This window comes from Salvelinus namaycush, chromosome 14 (genome assembly GCF_016432855.1).
Source record: "Salvelinus namaycush isolate Seneca chromosome 14, SaNama_1.0, whole genome shotgun sequence".
Lineage (NCBI taxonomy): Eukaryota > Metazoa > Chordata > Actinopteri > Salmoniformes > Salmonidae > Salvelinus > Salvelinus namaycush.
The window spans coordinates 34,582,205-34,599,858 of NC_052320.1; the positions used below are offsets into that span (position 1 = coordinate 34,582,205).

Consider the following 17,654-nt stretch of genomic DNA (forward strand, 5'->3'; position numbering starts at 1 on the left):
TGCAGCATGCTTCTTTGGAAATACAGACCTGTAGACACAGAGATACAATAGGCGGAAATATAATGGATATTTATGATGAATGTAAGCTTTACTTTTTGGTAGCTGAATAACATAACTTTCTAAATCAAATTCACTCTCATTCTGTGCTGCCTTGCCCTGCCTGACAAAAATACATATAATTACAACTTTTTTTTTTTAATGTTGTGGCTACAGTAAATCGGCTCTAAAGAAAACAATTGGGCTCAGACATCGAAATTAAATGTTTTGGGCGCCAAAGCCCCTATTCTTGCAATGAAGTGAGGAGGACACAATAGATTATTGTTGGGGTCACCCTGGATTTTGCCTCAATTCCAATATGGCATCCAAAATCCCAAAAGACTGCCATAATACCATTGGATGGAGGTTAAATAACCTGGAAATGTGATTTTTGTCAATTATATACATTTTCGCAGATTTGAATACAACACTCATGCCCATAGACTGTTTTGGTGTAAATACATTTTATTATGAATCTAATATGGCCAACATGACTAAACGCAACATGTGACAATTTCTAAGCTTGTTCTGACTTACAGTTCATATAAGGAAATCAGTCAATTGAAAGAAAATCATTAGGCCCTAACCTATGGATTTCACGACTGGGAATACAGATAGGGTATGCATCTCTTGGTCGCAGATACCTTAAAAAAAGGAAGGGGCGTAGATCACAAAACCAGCCAGTATCTGGAATGACCACCATTTGCCTCATGTACCTCGACACATCTCCTTCGCATTGAGTTGATCAGGCTGTTGATTGTGGCCACTCCTCTTCAATGGATGCGCGAAGTTGCTGGATATTGGCGGGAACTGGAACACTCTGTCGTACATGTCAATCCAGAGCAATGGGTGCTCAATGGGTGACATGTCTGGTGAGTATGCAGGCCAGGGAAGAACTGTGCCATTTTCAGCTTCCAAGAATTGTGTACAGATCCTTGCGACAAAGTTGGTCAGACGATCCCAGATGTGGAGGTCCTGGGCTGGCATGGTTACACATGGTCTGCAGTTGTGAGGCCGGTTGGACGTACTGCCAAATTCTCTAAAATGACATTGGAGGCGGCTTATAGTAAGAAAAATGAACACGCAATTCTCTGGCAACAGCTCTGGTGGGCATTCCTGAAGTCAGCATGGCAATTGCACACTACCTCCAAACTTGAGACATCTGTGGATATGTTTTGTGTGACAAAACTGCACATTTTAGAGTGACCTTTTATTGTCCCCAGCAGAAGGTGGACGTGTGTAATGAGCATGTTGTTTAATCAACTTCTTGATGTGCCACACCTGTCAGGTGGATGGATTATCGTGGCAAAGTATAAATGCTCACTAACAGGGATGTAAACAAATTTGTGCACAACATTTTTGAGAAATAAGCTATTTGTGCATGTGGAACATTTCTGGGAACTTTTATTTCAGTTCACCAACACTTTACATGTTGCGTTTATATTTTAGTTTAGTATATATTTTCAATCTGTGTTTATGTTTTAGTCTTATTCACACACTTATGGCATATTAACAAAGGGCACTGCTTTTAATGACACAAGCACACAAGTTAACCAAGTTACATGAAAGCAACCTGTAATACAACAGTCAGGTACTCTAGTAGCGTACATGTAAAGCTATAACATTTTCCCTATTTTCCCCACTGAAACGAAGCGTGCAAGGTTGATATAAAGTATTTGAAGTGACCAAGACATGAGTGTGCCCTAACAGGGTGAGGAGATAAAGTAGTGGTTGTAGTTCCCTGCTGAAAAAACTAGTACAGATCAGCCTAAATTGCATGCTGGTCAAAGTTGGTCAGTGCTGGTCTGATTGCTGGTCAAGCTGGTCTGACCAGCATGGTCTAGCTGGTTAGGCAGGCTGACGATCTGGTCAAGCTAGTGATGCTGGTGATCCATTTATGCTGGTGATGCTGGAATGCTGGTGACCAAGCTGTTCCATGCTGGTCTGCAAAACCACGCCCATCATTATCATATTTCCCAACATGCTCTATTGTAGTTAGATTTTAAAAAATTGTTTGCTTCAATATCTGGGCTTTTGTATGTACATTAATGTATCTTATGCTACACAGAGGAATATAAGATACATTTTTTTAAACTAATCCAATCAGTTGACTTACTGCACCCGTTGCTGAAATGCAGTGGCGTGCCGTGGGCCTGGGGCCTGGGCCTTCAGTGAGGTACTACACAGTCCCACCCGAATTAATCCACCTCATTATGATGCCATGGCTCTAGAAACTATACATTTAGACAGAAACGCAGTATAACCAGGCGTTGCGTCACCTTGAAATTGACAAATTGACGTTTTTGGGTAAACAGTGTTTACCCAAAAACATGACACAATCAATGAGTCTTTTCAATATTTCCCTTCACCTTTTCATTGTGCAGCTCCGTTGCCCTGCGCGTTTGTTCTTTGAGCTGTCGATCCACTCCGGTGTCCCCAAAAGTTTTCAAAAGCACCATTGCTTGTTAGTGCCCAGCCGTACTTTGGTGTCTCGTTGCTGCCTTGGTTAGACAACTCAAGTTTGCAAAGCCAGTGTGGCTCCAAACACCAAATCGATCACTTGCAAATAATAGGCATTCCCAGCAGTACAGTTTGCAGTGCTTCTCGGAGCCAAGGAGCCTGTGAGCCATTGACAGCGCTCGTAGTTGAAACTTTGAAAGTGGCGAGCGAACGAAGCACTTTCCCGCCTGTGACAGGCTTTGTGGCGTCGGGCGACCTCTCCTTACAATGTCTAACTTTTCTTGAAAAATTCATCTTGAGAATGGCGTTATAATTATATCCTCGACCAAATCGATATCTTCTCCTCCTTCCGCCATTGTGGGTTGAAAAAACAGCTTAGTAGTACGCAAATTAATTCGTTTATCAAATTCAGTTTCCTAGATCTCCATAGGACCTGCCTCTCAATATTGGTAATCCAATCAAAAGACGTGCACACACTACGCCTGCTAGCTGGCTCCTGTGTAACACTGGAGCCAGCCAGAAGGCGTACAATAGCCAACTCTAAAGCTGATTGGTTGACACTAAATTTTCATTTCCATTCACTATAAGCTACAAGCGCCCGCACTGTTGATTCTGAAGGCCTGAGGGCAGATTTTAGACCCCTGGCAACACATGATGGCTGAATATGATTGGATAAAAGATCTAACATAAAGACCAGCCCTCAAAATCTCAACCTGGGGCTGGAAGCAGTGCAACCAAGAGGAAAGCTATGAAATGAAGAGTATAACTCTTACTCTGGGGAATAATTTAATACATATTTGTGGGAAAATATATTTAAAAAAAAATTATATTCTGATAATGTTTAGGCCAGCAGAGAAGGCCTTGCAGGCCCTGACGGCCCACCACTGCTGAAATGGTTGTTCCAGTTAAGATGATTTAGCTAGTCTAATTCATTAACCATTCTAACCCTGGCAGTCATTCTGAATATAGCTTTTTGGTGACTAAAAATTATAATTGTTGGATCTCCCCACTGGCTGGATTCCATTTTTTAAGGCTGGTTGCCATCAAAACCACAGAAAAGGTGTGAGTATGTTTTTTTGAATGTTAAATGTGGAAAAAAGTCCTGCAGGTCAAGTCGGGTAGGATGATAATTTGGCAAATAGCAATGTGGGTGGTGGCTGTGATTAGTCTGGGGCAGACCCAGCAGGAGATGAGCAGAGTGAGAGAACCTGTGAGGACAACCTTAGACTACAACTAACTAACCTCTAAGTAAACTATGTCCTACGCTCTAAGAAGCGTTGGTTCTGAGAGACGCTGCACAGATCCACTCACACACTCGGAAAGTATTCCCATCCCTTCACTTTTCCCATATTTTGTTACAGCCTTATTCTAAAATGGATGAAATTGTTTTTTCATTATTTTCGGTTGATCCTCTCAAGCTCTGTCAGGTTGGATGGGGAGCGTCACTGCAAAGATATTATCAGGTCTCTCCAAAGAAGTTCGATCGGGTTCAAGTCCGGGCTTTGACTAGGCCACTCGAGGACATTCAGAGACTTGTCCTGAAGCCACTCCTGCATTATCTTGACTGTGTGCTTAGGGTCGTTGTCCTGTTGGAAGGTTCACCTTCGCCCCAGTGAGGTCCTGAGCGATCTGGAGCAGGTTTTCATCAAGGATCTCTCTGTACTTTGCTCCGTTCATCTTTCCCTCGATCCTGACTAGTCTCCCAGTCCCTGATGCTGCCACCACCATGCTTCACTGTAGGGATGGTATTGGCCAGCTGACAAGAGTTGCCTGTTTTCCTCCAGACCTGACGCTTGGCATTCAGGCCAAAGAGTTCAATCTTGGTTTCATCAGACCAGAGAATCTTGTTTCTCATGGTCTGAGAGTCCGTTAGGTGCCTTTTGGCAAACTCCAAGTGGGCTTTCATGTGCCTTTTACTGAGGAGTGGCTTCCGTCTGGCCACTCTACCATAAAGGTCTGATTGGTGGAGTGATGGAAAGATGGTTGTCCTTATGGAAGGTTCTGCCATCTCCACAGAGGAACTCTAGAGCTCTGTCAGAGTGACCATCGAGTTGATCCGAGGCCCTTCTCCCCCGATTGCTCAGTTTGGCCAGGCGGCCAGCTCTCGGAAGAGTCTTGGTGGTTCCAAACTTCTTCCATTTAAGAATGATGGAGGCCACTGTGTTCTTGGGGACCTTCAATGCTGCAGAAATTTGTTAGTACCCTTCCCCAGATCTGATAAAATCCTGTCTCTGAGCTCTATGGACAATTCCTTCGACCTGTTTTGGTTTTTGCTCTGACATGCACTGTCAACTGTGGGACCTTATATAGACAGTTGTGTGCCTTTCCAAATCATGTCCAATCAATTGAATTTACTACAGGTGGGCTCCAATCAAGTTGTAGAAACATCAAGGATGATCAATGGAAACAGGAGGCACCGGAGGTAAATTGAGTCTTATAGCAAAGGGTCTGAATCCTTCTGTAAAATATGGCAGTGGATGTTTGATGTTATGGGGTTATTTTGCTTCCACTGATCCAGTGGCCCTTGTTAAGGTCAACGGCATCATGAACTTTACCAAAAATTTGATTTTCCTGTGTTCTAAATATATTTCCACTATGAGGTTGGAATAATACTGTGAAATTGTGAAAATTATGATAATGGCCTTTTAGTGTAAAAGCTGTTTGAAAAGACTGCCTGAAATTTAAGCCTGTTTTAGTGGGATGGAGTTTTGGCCTGGCAGGTGATATCACCAGGCGGTAAATGAGTTAATAGACCAATAAGAAAGAGAGTTCCAAACCGCTCTGCCAATAACAGCTAGTTTTCAGTTTTTCCCTCCCCACTCATACCACCCCCAGACAGTCCTAGCAAAACTGCTTGAGAAATTGCTCTTTGCAATTTTATTTATTTACTATTTTTATGGAAAACAATCACAGTAAGGTACTTAATTGTTACACAGAAATTGTTTGATATTGAGATAAAATGACTGCATTGGACCTTTAATAATATTGTGGCAGCCATATTGCATTTGGACGTCTTATTTGATTTGGGATTTGTATTGTAATCGGCTCTAATGAAAACAAGTAGGCTCATGAACTAAAAACGGTCATTTTTCCCGGTCATTTTTAGAAGCCCAATCCATATTTTAAAATCACAGCAGCCCTACCAATTAAAGCTGAGGAAAGGGGCTGAAGAAAAGTAAACACTTTCACTCTCTACTCCCCCCAACCCCTACCAGGTATCAATTTCCAATAGGAATTGATGTCAAACCAAATAGAAACATGTCTTCTGCTCCAGACCCTGCCCATTAATTATGGTGAATGCTAGGGAGTAGAGATGATTGTCCCGAGAGTCAGAACGAAGGTTACGGGTCTCTTGTTTTTTCACCTGGCGGAGGTATTTAGCCATATTGGTTCCAGCCATGGGATTAAAGAATATGACTAGAAGATGTTGAACAGTAAGGAAGACACTCATCACACTCGCAAGCATGCACACACAAATTGTGGCCTTTCCTTTTGCTCAGAACATGCTATACTCGTATACACTCTATTGCTGTGTGCAGGACATCAATCTGCATTGAGTCCAGCCATTTTGTGCATGGTTCACAGCAGAAGTAGGAAGAGTAGTGAAATAGCCTACTCAAGTAGAGGTATTGTTACTTCAATGACATTGTAATCAAGTAGAAGTAAAATGACTGACTTTGAAACTTTTTATAAAAGTACTTTGAAAAGCTACTCAATTACAGTAATGCGAGTATTTGTAATGAGTTACTCCCCGCATCTGGTTTACAGTATTCCATATGAAATAGTATTCCATATTCCACATGTATACTTACGCTTCATTATGACTTTCGGGCGTCATCAATGCTTGGGCGGGCAGTCTTCTTTCCGACTCCTTACACTGGTGGTGGGAAAAACACTCTCCGGATCATGTTGTCTTTAGTATCTGGGAGACAAAGACATAAGGTTTTAGGGGACAGACAAAATGGATAAACGTGAATCAACATTTGAGACACTACTTTCATTTCAATATGTAGCTACTTGCATTCAGTACACTGGTGGTGGGAGGGCCACTCTAGTATCAGTGGGAGACAAAGACATAACATTAACACAGTTCATGTGGAGTCAAAATGGATAGCCTAAACTTGGATGAACAATTGAGACAACCCTTTCATTTCAATATAACTGTCTGCATCCAGACTGAGCTAGCTATCTATCTAACTCAGTAACAATTAGGCTATAAAAACATACAGTAACTGAAACACCACAAAAGCATGAGTTACTGTATGAGCTTGTAGTTCAATGTATTCCGCCAGTGTGTGACTTGTCTTTTTGTTGTCAATGCCTTACAGTATATCACGGTGGCATATGAACGATCGGGTTATAGAGCAAACAATGCAATTATCCCAACATAGGTTGTAATTTGGTTTGGCTTCCTCAGTGGTTTTATCCACGCACCACTATGGTCTATTTAAGCAATAAGGCCCGAGGTGGTGTGATATATGGCCAATATACTATGGCTAAGAGGTGTTCTTGAGTACACGTACCTTATTGCTATTTTAAACTGTTTACCAAAGTAATTAGAGCAGTAAAAATAAATGTTTTGTCATACCCGTCGTATAAGGTCTGATATACCACGGCTGTCAGCCAATCAGCATTCAGGGCTATATCCACCCAGTTTAAAAAACCCATTCGTTCATATGCCACCGTGATATACAATAAAGCCTTTACAACAAAAAGACAGTCACAGTGGCGGAATAAATTCAACTACACATACGTTTGTTTCATCACAGAATCGGAGAGCAACATCTGTCCAGTGACGTCCACAAAGCATATATTGCATACAAACAGTTGTATCACCTGCAGCATGGTCGAGCAAGTTTGTTTTGGACAGTTTACTAAACTACTGATTTAGAACCACGGAGTTACCGCAAGTCAGCACAAAGACAACAGGAGCACTGCCTCCGCTATTCCAGCACCATTTCAACTTAAACATTTAAACATAATCAAAATCAACAAAGCTATATATGCTTAGTTTAATATACTGAAAACAAACGTAAAGATAACAAAAACGATTTAGTCCAATCAATGTTGCTAAATATCCTGTGGCTGTCCATGGTACTGATTTCTGTGTGTGCGCTTTAGCGCGCACGCAAGTAAAACAAAAAATGATGACTCACCCCATTTGTAGACTAGTTGAACGCCAATGCCATCCTTTCATGTTGGCAAAACGTTCTATGACTGTCATGCAGTACACTTTCAGTTTTTGTTGTAATAGGCACCGAGGTAAAGTTGGTTTTATATTCACACATTCGGACATTCAACAGACATTCGCCAAAAGCCATTTAAAATTGTCAAAATCAATAACTAATTCATTGTCACAGAAACATAAAACTAGATATGGTTTATTCTATAAATGTCTAGCATACTTTTATAACCTTTGTTTAGAGGAAAAAAATCCAGTTTTGATTTGATAGAGGGCACGTAGTCCGTCTAGAGGGCGTGTGGTCAAAGTTCTAACGAGTCTGTTAGAACTATGGGTTCCAGTCTTTAATGCGAAGCAAGACTGCTCAATGTGTGCTTTGCATCATCCAGAGAAAAATGATGATCATCTGACCAACTGGGTTTGTCTTTGTGTAATATAACAGTAGGCTATGAAAACTCATGTAGTTTCATCCTTCAAGACATTTAGAAGTATGAAACTTTGTCTTGAAACTTTTTTTTAAATCAGGGTTATCCTTGTATTATTGATCATGACTCCGTGTTATTATTCTACTATGAGAGATACTAGATACATACTATGACAGGAATTCACTGTAATAGGTACACATGTATCTGGCACAAGTGACGATCAAACCGATTTGGATTTCAAAGACTGCTATTAATGTAATGTTTGATATTACAACATTGATGTGTGAAACCTTTTTTATCAACACATACGTTTTTTGCAAATGTATTCCTTTATTACTACATGATTTATATTGCCTGAATACTCAACGATCATTAACACCACAGTCATGTGTGCTTCTGTCAGGGTTGTGGTCAAATGCACGTCATTTAAAGTCAATTCAGCAATTGAACAAAAATCCAATTCAATTTGAACATTTTCCTAATTGCAAAAGCCTGTAACATAATTTGGGTATTCCAGAACTGTAATTTACATGTAAATAAACATAACCCTGTTTTTATATGTTTTTAGAATGCTCTGTGTGCCAGAGATGGTACCATTCAGCTGGTCTGGGGATGACAAAGAAAATAGAAAAAGATTGGAAGGGGCCTCTTTGCTGTTAAATTAGAGACGTATAAATAAATGAGTGTTGTGCCTTGTAACTACTTTAAGATGTGGAACTTTTGCACTAAAAATGCAAACATTGATTTGGCGTACAATTTAAGATTGTAAACATTGTCTAACTTCATATAGAACATATAAGACTTGAAATTAAAATGTCTTTAAAGTTATTGTAAATAAATGCATATTTCCCAAAAAATCTGAGCCAATTACAGAATTTGTTATTGATTTCTTCATCTTTAAATGCAATATTTGAGATGTTATGTATTTCTATCAAGTCAAAAACTGGAATTTTTACTCAAAACAAAGGTTGTAAAAGTATGCTAGACATTTATAGAATAAATCATATCTAGTTTGATGATTCTGTGACAAAGGGTGAATTAGTTCTTGATTTACATCGCTTTAAATGACATCTTATATATTTTATGTATTTATATCAAGTCAAAACTGTAATTTCTACTAAAAACAAAGGTTGTAAAAGTATGCTAGACATTGATAGAATAAACCATATCTATTTTTATGTTTCTGTGACAATCAATTAATTAGTTGTGGATTTTTACAATTTTAAATGGCGTTTGGCGAATGTCTGTTGAATGTCTATTGAACGTCCTAATGTGTGAATATAAAACCAATTTTACCTTTGTGTAATAGGCTACCTAGCCAAAATGCTTGCTAGCCTGACTCCCTAGCAAAATTTGCTAGTTAATGTGAGCCTACATCTAGGCCAAAGAGTTCTGTGTCTATGCTACCTATTGAACTTCAATTGTCTCAGGCCAGTGGCACAACATATCAATTCGTGGTTAGATCAGAATCGAAGTCAATCATTGGCATGTACATAGAATTAAGTCAAAATCCCAATCTCCATCCATGGCTTAAGAAAGGGCCGATTTAGCAAACTAGCTACTGCAGGACATCAACACAAGCAGACCAGAAACAGACACGTTTTTCAAAAAATTACGTTTTGCAAAGGTCTGAAGCCAAATCCAAACTTCCCTTGTGGGGTGTTTTGCTGCACCTAGGCAACCCACAGTTGAGCTCAGCTCAACGCTGAGGCCATAAACCTGCTGGCATCAATCAATCAAACGCTATGGACAACATGTTATACTCTTTTGGTCCAGACAGCCTCAGAAACATGGGCCACACATACTGAGACATAGGGGCGCTGTTTACTTCGGTCGGATGATTTCTCCGGTGAGATTCAGCCACTTGCGAATTGACGGACAATTATTCAAACACAGAGAGACATGAAAGAGAAATTGTATAATTTTAATGTATTTATTGGTCAAATATTTGGGGAAGCCTGGCTTCCACTGGCATCCATGTGTGACTATGTAACTACCGGGGCGGCAGGTAGCATAGTGGTTAGAGCGTTGGGCCAGTAACCGAAAGGTTGCTGGCTCGAATCCCTGAGCTGACAAGATAAAAATCTGTCATTCTGCCCCTGAACAAGGCAGTTAACCCACTGTTCCCCGGTAGGCCGTCATTGTAAATAAGAATTTGTTAACTGACTTGCCTCGATAAATATATCTGTCAGGCAGGACAGCACTGAATGAGAACCAATTTGACTTGGAGAGTGGTCAATTAATCAGCTACCAAAAAGTATAGCTCACATACATCAAATATATTCAAAGTTGATATTTCTGCCTATTAACAACTTTTGCTGTAAAATAGTTGTACACAACCATCCATTTCATAAAATGGGAGACATTCGATAAGGAAAAACATGGTTTTGCTCTTATGCCCCATTTACAGATATCTCAAAAACGAAATCCCCCCCGAGTAATGCAAACTGGCCGGATAGTGTGTGTTGTGCTGAAAGGACAGCTCCGCTGATCGGCAAGGGATTACCCTTGTCTATGGTGGTCAGGGCAAATTTCGTGTCGCTGAAGGACAGATCTACCAAGGGCAAACTAGGTTTAAATCACAGCTGCAATGCTAACCTCAAGCAAATATCATATTTTAAAATCAAACAAACACAAATTAAGCTAATCAACAGTATTTGGGTTGTTTATAGTTTATATCAAAGAGACAAACTATAGCGTTTTTTTCATGACGCTTTGCATTTTTACATATAATTCCACTGTAAAACAAAATGGGACATATGAACTTACCGCAAACGTTTTTAAATTGTCATAATTTATCTTCTTCTCGAGGCTCTGTTGAGTCTCTTTGCTTCAATCTCTTCAATGACATTTATTTACTTCCTGGTTCCCATGGAGCCATCTTGCTCTAATCTCTGAAACAGGTGTCCATGACGTTTACAGTAAGTACCGCCACCTACTGAGGTGAAGGTGCACCTAACCAGAGATATATACACACACACTGTATGACTCTGCACCTGGCTAATGCCGCGTTCACGTGCCAGTCATAACTGGGGAAATTTAAAATGTCCAACTTACTAACTGGTTGTAGTCATAAACGTGCCGCGTTCAATCAGTTAGCTAACTAATCGGACATTTCTGAGTTTCCTAGTTCCGACTAGCAGGCTAACGTGTATATCTCCCGGCACTTCGTTGTGATGACCCATGAAGTGGATGTCCTGTCCATTGGTCATCAGGCGGAGAAGTAGCGGCGAAGCTTGACAAGACTGATACCACGTTCACGTGCTTATCGGAACCAGGAAACTCTGAAATGTCAGACTCGCTAACTGGTTAGTTATACAAGTGCCCCGTTCAACGAGTCGGAAATGAGTTTCCTAGTTCTGACTAGCACGTGAACGCGGCACGAGAAACAGCTGTATCCGTCAAATATTTCACATTTTCCTCGTTTGATATTAGTGCAGCCTATTAGGAAACCAAGTAGCCTAGGCTGGCTTCTGTTTGGTCAATTTTTTTTAAAGCATAGGCTATACCGTATATCACATGCAAAATAATAGGCTACGACAAAAACGTCCAATGTAAATTCTTAATTTGACATAATGTAAAGTTGTTTTCCCATGTCGGCCCTATATATTCATTAATTTGTCTAATCACTTGGATCTCAAATACAATTGAACCTTTATTTAACCAGGCAAGTCAGTTAACAAATTCGATCCCAATACAATTAGGTTGCAATGATTACACAAAATACATTAAAACATGACATCGACAACAAGCTTAATTTGATATGGTATGCAAGGTCACATTGGGTGATGGGTCAAAAGCGAGACAGGCCACGCAAAGTAAGACTAGTTGTTTGTGCAAGTAGCCTTGTTACTTGTTGCACACATGCTTCTTCTGAAAGGGGCAAATCTGTTTGGTGCATTCCCAACAGCTTTGGACAGGGTGAGACCCAGTGTTTGAGGTATTCTGGTGGCACTGGCTGCACCCATCCTTTGCGCCATGGTTATTCATGCCGCGTATTTGCTTTCGGAGGTCCCAGCGCCTTTGATCGTCCAGACAGCAGGCCACATCCACCACCACAATCCGGGCGGGATCCCAGACGCAATCCTCTTCACGGCCAGATTTAATAGCGGTAACGCCACAATTTGGTGGCACCCAGCAACTGTCGTAACCGTTCTGGTGCCATGACTTCTGAAGCGGATGGTTATCAATGTCGATCTTCTTCACCTTGCCAACCCGTACCTTTAACTTCAACACTATCGCTTCCTTTTTGTCAGCATTCAGCGGGTAACACTTTGCTTTGTCGATATTACGGCTCACGTAGACCCCTGGCCCCAACATCCCATCGCTGGAGCGTTGGAACCCACTGGTGATAATACGCTGGACATACTTGAGATACGTGCCATGGTACATGGTGTAAACTTTCTCGTCTTTGGGCTTCTCGCCTGCATGGAGCTTCTTCTCCTCAATCGCAGTCCAGCCAGAAAAAGTGATCTCTTCTAGTTCCATAGTCGGTATCTGTGGAAGTTATATTTATTTAGTCCAAGGCAAAAGGTAGCGTTATGGGGGGCCAAATATATCACGTAATCATATCCTAATAAAATACCAAATTGACAATGCCAAATACATTCTAAACGCTATACGAACCTGTTGGAAGTACAGCCAAATATAAAGTTAAGGCTATTGCACCGCATAGGATCACTATACTTTCACTTTTGATTCTCTAGTATGTCCTGTTATACAAACCCTTCTTTACTTTTCCATTCAAGTTCTTAAAGTGACACACACCCCTCGGCTTGTCATGCATTTAGCCAGCCTATAAGCCTATTTATTCTTCAAGAAATCGTTCCAACAACAAAAACTTAAAGGAAAAAAAAGATGATACCACTGCTGAAAGTATAGTTTTTCATGTAGGCCTAACATTTCTTGAATAGAAAAATGCAATTGTTTCGGCAATGATCATAAACTAGTCAAATGTATTCCAGAATACATGCACAGCCACAACTGCCGCCTTCCGTCCTTTTAAATCCCCATGAATAAAGGGCCATGTTCTTTCTCAGTTTTTATTTCATTCAAACCTGTCATCACCCTTTAGATTGTAGGATGAAGAAGTACATGTTGACCATTCCCTAGTTTTCTTTCTCATCTCATGGGCGCACTCGTTTTGCACCCTTGTGGACCCCAAACTGTGTAGGCGTTACATGACCTACAGCATGGTCGAGCAAGTTAATGTTTCCGACATTTTCGGACAACTAAACAACTATTGATTTAGAACCATAGAGAGTTACTGCAAGTAGCAAAGAAAACAGGAGCTGCTTCCACTATTCCAGCACCATTTCATCATCATCAAATCACCTATGCTTAGTCTAATACAGTGACAACTAGAAGATAACGAAAACAATTTAGGCCAATCAACTTAAGCTAAATATGTGGCTTTCCATGGTTCTGATGTGTGTCTGTGTGTGTGCATTCATGCAAGTAGAAAAAACATGTTGACTCACCCTACTTGTAGAGAAACGTCAATACCACTATCCTTTCTTTCATGTTGACAAAACAGTCTATGATTCTGTCATACAGTACACACTTTTGTTGTTGTCCTACACTACCTGGCTAAAATGCTTGCTCGATAGCCTAACTTCCATTCATGGGCAACGTTAGCTAGTTAACATTAGCCTTCTACATTTGGCTAAATATTGAACTTCCATCCACTCAGGCCGGGGGTACAATGTATGAATTTATGGTGGGATCAGAATCGCCGTTATAGTTATTGGCCAGTACAGAGAATTAAGTAAAACCACAAATCCCTATCGCCAATCATGGCTAATTTAGGAAAGGGCTAATTTTAGCTAGTGAGCCACCGGAAGACAACACAACGAGATGCAACAATTCAAGTTGTTTTAGTCAATGACATATTTGATGTCGATGTGATGTGTTTGGAGTGAAGCCAATCCAATCTGGCTTCCCTTTACATTTTTCTTTTTGGTGCACCAGGACCATTCAGTTGAGTTCACTCAGTTTTGCTCAACACTGATTGGCTATTATTTGATACTTTTTTTTTTTTTTTTAATCAAGGGAGGCCAATCGCTCGCTGGCTTTTCTAGCCTTCAATGCTACGGGCGGCCACAATGTCATACTATTTTTGAACAGACAGCATCAGATAGATGGCCTACACATACAGAGACAGACAGAAGGGCTCTGCTTTGGAAGTCAAGCGCTTATGTAACGGATGTGAAATGGCTAGCTAGTTAGCGGGTACGCGCTAATAGCGTTTCAATCGGTTACGTCACTTGCTCTGAGACTTGAAGTAGGGTTTCCCCTTGCTCTGCAAGGGCCGCGGCTTTCGTGGAGCGATGGGTAACGATGCTTCGTGGGTGACTGTTGTTGATGTGTGCAGAAGGTCCCTGGTTCGTGCCCGTGTCGGGGCGAGGGGACGGTTTAAAGTTGTACTGTTACACTTACTCCACTCACCCAGGCAACAGCCAGGGGACTGGGCAATGCAAAACGAGCTCACCCTATAAATTCACAGAGAGGAGTGCCTTAAAATAAAGAATTTTCCCATTTGGTCATCAGGCTATTCCTTTTATTGACATGTTCAAAGCAGAGCAATGAATACCATTAAAGATCCCTCATTAGAACTCCGTAACATGATGCACAGTCAAAAGGCCTGCATCATTACAGATAACAATTTTTATCCAACAGCAACATGTTTATGTGCAATGTGTTGACCTACGTGTTAAAAATGTATCCATGTCCTCATCTGTTTTTTTTTTTACATGTCTGATGTGTTTATGTTGCCTGTCTTGTGTATAATGTTTCCATGTTCACCTGCCCGAGGACTACAGATGGAAAGTAGCTATTAGCTAAATCTGGTGCGACATCATTTCTCAGTGCTATGAGACTTATGTTTTTGTTATGCATTGTCTCTGCCAAATAAACGTAATAAAATAACAATAGATCAGCATAGTCATTGGACAAGAAGATAATCGTTGCACAGGTCCTTTGATCTTGTCCCTGAAGTGTTGAGTTGAATCTGACAAGCCTACTCCGATGAAAGTCTGGCTCAGTGACTGAATGAATCAATGCATACCCCTTTTCTTCATTTTCTCCCTGTTGAGTTGAGTCAATGCATGCCCCCTTTCTGCGCCATATGAGTAAAGCGGTTTGTGATGGTGAGGGTGGTGTCAATGAAGCGCTCCACACAGCTAGCCAGGCACGTCTCCGTCCGGGAGTCCAGCTTGCTGCTCGGCTTATCCATGCATTTGTCCCAGCACATGTCGGTGGAGGTGTGCACCTACAAGAAACCGTCATAAACACAACACAAAATAAGTCTAATGTATTTCAAGGGATTACGCAATAGTTCACCTGCAAATAGCCATCTTTGATTATACTGCCTAAAGGTAAAGGAATACCATATAACCTTGAGAAAACTACATTTAAACATTTAAGTTTCACAAACGGGAATAGACTGGATAGAGGAATCGTCTTTCCCTTCATTTGAGATTGAGACATAACTGAATGATCTGACTTTCAACCGCTTTTAAGTCCAGAAAACAATAGGGAAATGTATTTGGGAGTGAACTAGCTAACTATCCCCAGTTTTTAAAACAAGAGGCGCAACATCGCGAGAATTCCGGGAACTCTTGTGAAACAGACAAAACTGACCAGATCAGGGTTTGAGAAATCAATGAGAAAAGTAATAAATAAATAATCTTCCATAGTTTTTATTTTTCTCGAAATCTAAAGATACAACCTAGATTCGAGCAAATGTCTTTAGTAGTTGAACATGTTACTACTCCAACCTGACATGTTTTTATTTTCGTTTAAAACGACTTTATATCGAAGGAATGTCTTTGATTTCACGGCCTGCACATGCACAGTTCGACGCGAGACGACCGTTACACCCAATTACGTACGTATTAGTATTAAATATATATTTTTTACCCCTTTTTCGCCACAATTTCGTATTCCTACGCATCAGTTTAGCTAGCCAACGTCACCTACAACTGTGATCGGGGATTTATTGGAAAAGCAGTTTTAGCCTATCTTCATACTGTAGTGTCTTTGCTATCACTTTAAGATAGCTAGCTTGCTTAGTAGTTACATTAGCTACCTGTGCTTCAAACTGAGCTTTCTGTTGCTCGACTGCTATCATCCTCTGAAGTTCTGAGGCCTCAGCATTTTCAGACGCACTGGCAGAGGACAGGTCAAAAGCCATATTATCAATCAAGATATTATAAAAAAAATTCACGTGCAAGAGTTCAACAGAAAGCACTACTCTGCGACAACGGCATATGTTCAATCAATACCGGAAGTATAGCGGGAAAGTCGATCTGACATCACCTTCTTGTACTTCTTGTTCTTCTTCTATGAGGTTTAACGGCGGTTGGCATCCAATTTGTTGCATTACCGCCACTTATTAGACTGGAGTACAACTCCCTTTTACTTTACTTGAAATAGAAAAATGTACTAAATAAATACCCTACCATCTAACACTATACGCACTAATTTCAAAATGATATAAAATAAAATGAACACCCCCCTACTCCACTAATTAAATGTATGTATTCCTGCCTCATGCCATCACCCTGAATGGATGGGACATCACCACTTAACACATCTTGTAACTCTTCTGCTGTAAAGTGTTGCGCACCCAAATACCTCTTTGCAGCTGCCACCACAACCTCCATTTTCAGAGACTTCCGATCCATCCCTGCAGTACATTTAATAACCATTGCTATAAATGCTAAAAACCCAATCTTACTGAAACTTATTTTACTTTTTGGCCTATCCCTCTGTACTGGTATATCTCTACTACTCTCACCACTCCTCCCCCTTAACCCATCTTCATCTACTTTCTTTACTGCCTCAGCATATGACAACTTCTGCTCTACTCTAACCCTGGAAACCTCAACCTGCCTCTCTCACACGGGACATTTCTGATCCCCAGCTCCATGGGCACCCCTACAATTAACACATTCCACTACTTTCCCCAATACTACACATTCCTTTGTTTAATGCCCTTCTGCACATTTCTCACACCTTGGACCCTCCCTCCTACACACTGCTGCCACATGCTCATAAGCTTGACACCTGTAACATCTTAATGTATTCGGCACATACACTCGTACAGGATAACTTATATATCCTAACTTCGCTTTGTCAGGCAAAGACTCAACTTCAAAACTCAAAAGAACAGACAATGACTCTTCTGTTTCCCCACTCTCGCCACCCTGTCTGCATCGCATCAAACGACAAGCATCACATACACCGGAAATCTTTGACCTCAACTAGTCAATGTTTATATCTACTGCTACCCCAGTTATCACTCCTTTCATTGGTGCCTATTTCTTGAAAACGAAACACTTTACTTACCCTCATTTGTTTTACTTCAAGCGCATTCTTCCTCTGCCCAACTGAAACACAAACAATTATCACTAGACCACTTCTAGTTACCCTCACCTATTCCACATGACCCAACTCTTTTTTCACCCACGGTGAAACCACAAATGGATCAGCCAAAAGGCAAGAGTCCACTTTCTCCATAAACTTCACTCCTACTGTCACAGACTCTT

At 40.8% G+C, this 17,654-nt stretch overlaps 2 protein-coding genes across 2 annotated transcripts; both read right to left on the bottom strand.

The window, feature by feature from the left end:
• Positions 1-11,738: 11,738 nt before the first annotated feature.
• gig2o (grass carp reovirus (GCRV)-induced gene 2o) lies at positions 11,739-12,841 on the bottom strand. Its single transcript, XM_039007722.1, has 2 exons — positions 12,730-12,841; positions 11,739-12,600 (listed from the first exon to the last, which is right to left on the bottom strand). The coding sequence occupies exon 2, from the start codon at positions 12,589-12,591 to the stop codon at positions 11,953-11,955; it is 639 nt and encodes a 212-aa protein (XP_038863650.1). The 5' UTR covers positions 12,592-12,600; positions 12,730-12,841; the 3' UTR covers positions 11,739-11,952.
• Positions 12,842-14,640: 1,799 nt separating this feature from the next.
• On the bottom strand, positions 14,641-16,395 carry LOC120058967 (mitochondrial import inner membrane translocase subunit Tim8 A-like). The gene is made up of 2 exons (XM_039007723.1): positions 16,193-16,395; positions 14,641-15,373 (listed from the first exon to the last, which is right to left on the bottom strand). The coding sequence occupies exons 1-2, from the start codon at positions 16,295-16,297 to the stop codon at positions 15,203-15,205; spliced, it is 276 nt and encodes a 91-aa protein (XP_038863651.1). The 5' UTR covers positions 16,298-16,395; the 3' UTR covers positions 14,641-15,202.
• Positions 16,396-17,654: the final 1,259 nt, after the last annotated feature.

What these genes read in the sequence shown, in the direction of transcription:
- gig2o (XM_039007722.1), bottom strand. Translation starts at nt 12,591, where the DNA reads ATGGAACTAGAAGAGATCACTTTTTCTGGCTGGACTGCGATTGAGGAG.
- LOC120058967 (XM_039007723.1), bottom strand. Translation starts at nt 16,297, where the DNA reads ATGGCTTTTGACCTGTCCTCTGCCAGTGCGTCTGAAAATGCTGAGGCC. An exon ending in AAGCTCAGTTTGAAGCACAG is followed by an intron (nt 15,374 to 16,192) that starts GTAGCTAATGTA and finishes GGTTTCTTGTAG; the next exon opens with GTGCACACCTCCACCGACAT.